Genomic DNA, 6,636 nt, shown 5'->3' on the forward strand with positions numbered 1-6,636 from the left:
TTGCCTGGATTCACAACGAGTGTAGCTTTAATTCAATACCCTGCATGTGTATTTTAATGAACGTTTGAGTTTTAACTAGTACTATTAGCATTTAGCGTAGCGCATTTGCATTTCCAGATGTCTAGATGGGACGCCTGCGTGTCAGGTAGGAGCAAGAGGTTAACAAGTCCAATACAGCAAATGAAAGATAAACATCTTGTTAATCTGCCCATCATGTCTGATTTAAAAATGCTTTACAGCTAAAGCACAACATATGATTATGTTAGATCACCGCCAAGTCGAAAAAACACACGGCCATTTTTTCCAGCCAAGGATAGGAGTCACAAAAAGCAGAAATATAGATCAAATTAATCACTAACCTTTGATGATCTTCATTAGATGACACTCATAGGACATCATGTTGCACAATACATGTATGTTTTGTTCGATAATGTGCATATTTATATCCAAAAATCTCAGTTTACATTGGCGCCTTACGTAAAGTATTGTTTTGATTCCAAAACATCCAGTGATTTTAGCAGAAATACTCATAATAAACATTGATTAAAGATACTAGTGTTATTCACAGAATACAAATATAGACTTCTCCATAATGCAACCGCTGTGTCAGATTTCAAAAAAACTTCACGAAAAAGTATAATCTGAGAACGGCGCTCAGAACCCAAAACAGCCAGAGGAATAGCCACCATTTTGGAATCAACAAAGTTAGAAACAACACCATAAATATTCACTTACCTTTGATGATCTTCATCAGAAGGCACTCCCAGGAATCCCAGTTCGACAATAAATTACTGATTTGTTCCATAAAGTTCCATCCTTTAAGTCCAAATAGCCACTTGTTATTCATCCAGACAAAAACTGGAAAAGTTCCATTACAGTCATTTAGAAACAAGTCAAACGATGTATGGAATCAATCGTTAGGATGTTTTAAACATAAAACATCAATAATGTTCCAACCAGAGAATTCCTGTCTTCAGAAAAAGCACTGGAACGTGAGGTAACTCTATCGGGAGCGTGCGTCATGAGACCGAGGCACAATGCCAGACCACTGACTCAAACAGGTCTCATGAGCCCCTCCTTTATAGTAGAATCCTCATTCAAGTTTCAAAAGACAGTTGACATCTAGTGGGAGCCCTAGGAAGTGCAATCGCATCCATATCTCAATGTGTACTCGGTAGGCAAAGCTTTGAAAAACTGCAAACCTCAGATGTCCCACTTCCTGGTTGGATTTTTCTCAGGTTTACGCCTGCCATATGAGTTCTGTTATACACACAGACATCATTCAAACATATTTAGAAACGTCAGAGTGTTTTCTATCCAATACTACTAATAATATGCATATATTAGCATCTGGAACAGAGTAGGAGGCAGTTCACTCTGGGCATGCCATTCATCCAAAAGTGAAAATGCTGCCCCCTATCCCAAAAAGGTTTTAAGCTAAATTAATATGAATAAATTGAACTCAGAATGCATTCTGTTCACACTCCTCTGTGGTCATAGTTACAGTGACTTTCCAGACCTTTAACAGACCTGTAACACAGGAAGACTGACCTGCAGCAACACACAGCACTATACTTTTCCTCTCAGGGCCAATGTACTGTTCATACCCATGAGTGCAACACTGGTCTCTAAACACAGTGCTTACAAGGACCAATGTTCTCATTTATGTGGAGTCAGGAAGTCCCATCCATCATGTTACAGAAAATACAATGCAGTTGTGGTGTAGGAGGTTTACTTCTTTTTTTTTCTCTTTAAGACATAGGCCTACCGATTGCATGCCAAACACCCCCTCACATACTCAGCAACATATTTAAAGGTATTCTGCGGTCTGCTATGAACAAAACTCGAGGCAGTCGCTATCTACACTTTGGTAAGGCCTGTTGGCTTCTACACAGGATGCTCTCTCTCTCTCTCTCTCTTTCTCTCTCTTTCTCTTTCTCTCTCTCTCTCTCTCTCTCTCTTTATCTCTCTCTCTTTAATTGGTTTCAGCAGGATATCTCAGTCAGTTGTATGACATACACTTTTGCTCTACATGTTGTCCTTTTTATCAACAATAAAACACCATTTTAATGAGGCAGCAAAAGATCTACACATATTCTACAGAATTCTATGAAAAAACTAAATGAACTATTTATTAGGTCATTTGACCTAGATATATGAAGTCCGTAGTTAAACACAAACCATGGTCGGAAGTGTGATGTAAAGTATCATCATCATCAATCATCATCTGGACCAAAAAGAAAAAGCCTCCTTCTAATTATATGATGGTAGGAATGTTATCTGTCAATACATTACAGAATAAAGTAAAGACTATTGACATGTTTTCTGTTTCTCTGTGTTACGAAGTGACTGTGTGGAAGTCATAGAGGGCCTAGAGGATGACAGTGCCATTGTGGTCCATGGGAGTCGTACTAGTAGTTGGGACCTGGTTGGCCACATGTTATGACACTGTCATCCTCTAGGGCCTCTATGACTTCCACACAGTCACTTCATAACACAGAGAAACAGAAAACATGTCAATAGACAGTATGAGGTGTAGTTCGGTCACAGTTAGGTCATAAAGTTGTGCAATACAGAATCATGCTATACAACAACATGAAAGTATGGTGTTTGTTCCATTCGTGGCCAACTGGGCCGCCTATCGAGTGTTCAGCCAATGAAATCTGACCATGAAAAACAGACGGTACCTTAGATTTTATTTCGATTAAACCTTTATTTAACTAGGCCAGTCAGTTAAGAACAAATTCTTATTTACAATGCGCCGCCCTATGGGACTCCCAATAACGGCCAGATGTGATACAGCCTGGATTCCAACCAGGTACTATAGTGACAAATCTTGCACAGAGATGCAGTTCCTTAGACCACTGTGCCACTCGGCAGCCCTAAATGAACCATTGAACGCAAACACAGGATTCCATTCTTTTCTGTAGAGAGAATGCATTTTACACAGGTCAATCTCATCCCGTGAAAGAGCAAGCAAGGAAAATAAATAAATAAATAATAATAAATAAATATCGTTGTTTTTTTACAGGTGCATCTCAAACACCAGTTCTTGTTCAGCCCACTTCTCCCCAGAATGCAAAGCTGGGCGACAATGTGACTATTGAATGTCACATAACCAGTGAGAACACAAACTACATGCTACGGTACAAACTCACCACTGGCATGGTGCTTCAGTACATCACTAAATCTTTGAAGAACCTGAGTGATGTGGTATTCTACAATGAATTTGATGATGGGTATCAAAGGATCACATCTTTACTTTGTCAAAAAGGTGCCAACCTCACCAGAGTTCACTTCCTCCTGAAAGCTTGAACTGCCTTCTACAGACATGAAGTGAGAAATACAATGTAAACCCCCTGTGTATGTCAAAGAGGACATATGTACCAGTAGTCTCAGCCACCGACCCAAATGATGAAAAAATACAGACAAGTAACTCTGACTGTACATCATTTGAAGGGCTGCTCTAACTATGGTATGCCACAGGGCACATGTTAGATTGTAGTTTTTATCACATGTTTTATGCCTGTTCAGACAGCCAATAATATCACTCAGTTCAGAGTTTCCACCTACTTCATAATGATTACCCAATGAGTGTCATCATATAAATGGTGCCCCGTTGTCAGACCCCTCACTCTATACAGTTCAGAAAGGACAGTAAAATTATGATTATATATTGGACAATCTTTTTGTTTTACGCCAATTTGGGTAAGTAAGAAATATAAATGTGGATCCTTTTACATCAGTCTTTTTTCATCCATTTGAATGACTATGTAGTCTGAATAATGATAATAATGTATAATTCTGTACTATAACTTTGTCTGATTTATTTTGTTTGTTTGCTTCACAGGTTGTGTACTTAACAAGGATGTAATCCAACCAGACCCGTTGATAGTTACACAACTGGGACAAAGTGTATCTCTCACTTGCTTTTGTCAATCTAATTTGATGGTCAGGGTCTCTTGGTTCAAGCAAACTGTTGGACAGAAGCCTCTTCTCATGGCATCATCATATTATCGCACTAAAACTAGTTTTTATTCCAAAAACTTTAACAAAGACTTTACTGAGACTAAACGTTTGAGTGTGAAGAGAGGATTTGACAGCTCTAACCTGAGCATCTCCAAGACAGAGTCAGGGGACTCTGCAACATACTACTGTGGTGTTATGGAAGAGGGCGAACTCAAATTTGCAGAAGGAACTTCTTTAATTGTCAAAGGTAACTTAAGTCGCAACCTAATGTGTGTTCATATAATGGTAAATGAATTAATCTAGCAGGCAAAGAAAATGTACACACAATGATCTTACTCACTCTCTTCAGGTTCAGAGTCCAACAGCATGTCTGTGCTCCAGCAGCCTGTGTCTGAGTCAGTTCAGCCAGGAGACTCTGTGACTCTGAACTGTACAATACACACTGAGACCTGTGCAGGAGAACACAGTATCTATTGGTTCAGACATGGCTCAGGAGAATTCCATCCAGGAATAATTTACAACAATGGAGACAGGAGTGATCAGTGTGAGAATTTCCCAGAGGCTGGGTCTCCTACACAGAGCTGTGTCTACAACCTCCCCAAGAGAAACCTCAGCCTCTCTGATGCTGGGACTTACTACTGTGCTGTGGCCTCATGTGGGGAGATACTGTTTGGGAAAGGGACCAAGCTGGAAATGGACTGTTAGTGATATTTCTGACATTTCTAATATGTTCTAATATTTTATCCATGCTTGACCAAAATGTCCTGAATTTCGTGTCTGTATTTCCACAGATGGTTGTAAGAAGGAACGCGTTCTCTTGGTGTACTGCGGTGTAGCGTTGGCTCTTTGTGTCATCATCATCATTGTCCTTGCTTGTGTTATGTATAAGAGTACCAAGAAAACCTTTCTACTGTGCAGTGGTAAGCGTTATAATTAACCACAATATATGCTTAAACTGTTGGTGCAGTATACATTACATGTTTTAGTCATGAAACTGGGTTAATTCATTTTATGTTGATGATGTTGCTGATGATGATTCCTTCATGTTTGTCTAAAAGGAACGCATCCTCAGCCAAGTGGTCTGACAGTCCCCAGTTCTCATGACCAGGTATGCAGACCTTATAGTGAACTACTCACTTATAGTGAGTATTACTTTAATGAACTGTAAACAGATCCTTCTATCAAATTTCCAATTTCAGTCTTTGGAATTTGCTTTGTTATTCCTCTTAGGATCAAGAAGATGATGACACACTCATGTCGGTCCATTACGCTGCTCTGAATATCATCCACAAGAAGCCAAATACCCAGAGACAGAGGAGCGCCATGGAGAGAGACACGGAGTACTCTGGGGTGAGGTGCTAAAACGTGGGGAAAAAAACATAGATTGATCTCCTCTAAGACTTGCATAGCTTTTTCTGTTAAACACTGTGTTTATATCATTATAATTGTGTTGCAACTGCTTATATTCTGTCTAACTCCTTTTTACATTACTGTTGTGATACTGTTGCCCATTTTAGATCAAATAAAACATTGTTTGATTTTCAATCATATTCTTCAAGTTTAACTGGTAAGTTTGCATGGACATTGCATCCTGATTGCATGGTATGCATAATAGCATTCGTAGCTTTCAGTTGTCTCAAACTCTCTTTTTAAGCTGTATCCTGTATCAGATCTCTGTGGTGTTCTGACAGCTCCAAATGGATTTTCCACTCAGCTTAACCCATCTCTAAACCCCAGAAATGACCATCAGTCCTCACCACACACTGTCTTCACACACCTCAGTGCATCAAAACCACAAACACCCATGTCACTAAGAGCACAACTCACTCTCATCATGAGAAAAGCCTGAACTAAAAATAGACTTCTTAGCCGGGTATATTTTGAAGGGAGCTGATAGTGTCAAACATATCATCCAAATATGACAATGTACACATTGTAATTGAGAAGTTTTCGCAAACAATAGAAAATGTGAATATGCATATGTGCAGGTTGAAGTAGTGTACTTCATTTCTCTTTCAATAGGGTGCAACAATGTACATAGAAGTCCTCATAACTGCTTTAACTTCAGAGTTGGCAGCAACTTTTAGAATTGTCCAGATGTTAACGCTTTTCACTAAGAAACATTGAAAATGTACTTGCCCGTGATATATCATGTGTGTCGTCATAATAGCTGTCAACAAAGGTCCAATAAAGACAATGTTCGGTTAAGAATCTTTAACGAGGTAATTGATTACATGCATATTACACATCTGTATCATGCTATAAATCCATTTCAGAATCATAGAGTCACTTGCATCCAACAGTCTAGGTAGTCATCATCACTGGATCATTACTACCAACATCAACTAAGTTATTATAAAGTGTAGCTTAGTTACCAGGAGGAGACACACAATCATTCAAAATAAAATGGGTAGCAGAGTGATCTCTATATGATGAAGACAATGACTCATGTGTTTGTGTGTAGTTTTCTATTGAATTCTAGGGAGTAGTTGAATAAGAATGGGAAACAACCTATTTATTTAGGTAATCTCTCCTCTGTGTTGTGTTGTCCTCTTTAAGTTGTGTTGATAGCATGTCAATCACACCCACCCCCACACAACAAGTTCACAGGTACTCTGCAGACTTCCTTCCGTAAGCCCAAGAAGAGATTGTGTCTACGCTTTAGTC

The 6,636-nt window shown here is 39.1% G+C and overlaps 1 protein-coding gene across 1 annotated transcript; it reads left to right on the forward strand.

The window, feature by feature from the left end:
* The first annotated feature begins 3,619 nt into the window (after positions 1-3,619).
* Positions 3,620-5,514, forward strand: LOC118368830 (uncharacterized). Its single transcript, XM_035753254.2, has 6 exons — positions 3,620-3,708; positions 3,851-4,216; positions 4,319-4,669; positions 4,761-4,889; positions 5,028-5,077; positions 5,200-5,514. Exons 1-6 carry the CDS (start codon positions 3,666-3,668, stop codon positions 5,329-5,331), a joined length of 1,071 nt encoding a protein of 356 aa, XP_035609147.1. The 5' UTR covers positions 3,620-3,665; the 3' UTR covers positions 5,332-5,514.
* Positions 5,515-6,636: the final 1,122 nt, after the last annotated feature.

Source organism: Oncorhynchus keta, chromosome 35 (genome assembly GCF_023373465.1).
Source record: "Oncorhynchus keta strain PuntledgeMale-10-30-2019 chromosome 35, Oket_V2, whole genome shotgun sequence".
Classification (NCBI taxonomy): domain Eukaryota; kingdom Metazoa; phylum Chordata; class Actinopteri; order Salmoniformes; family Salmonidae; genus Oncorhynchus; species Oncorhynchus keta.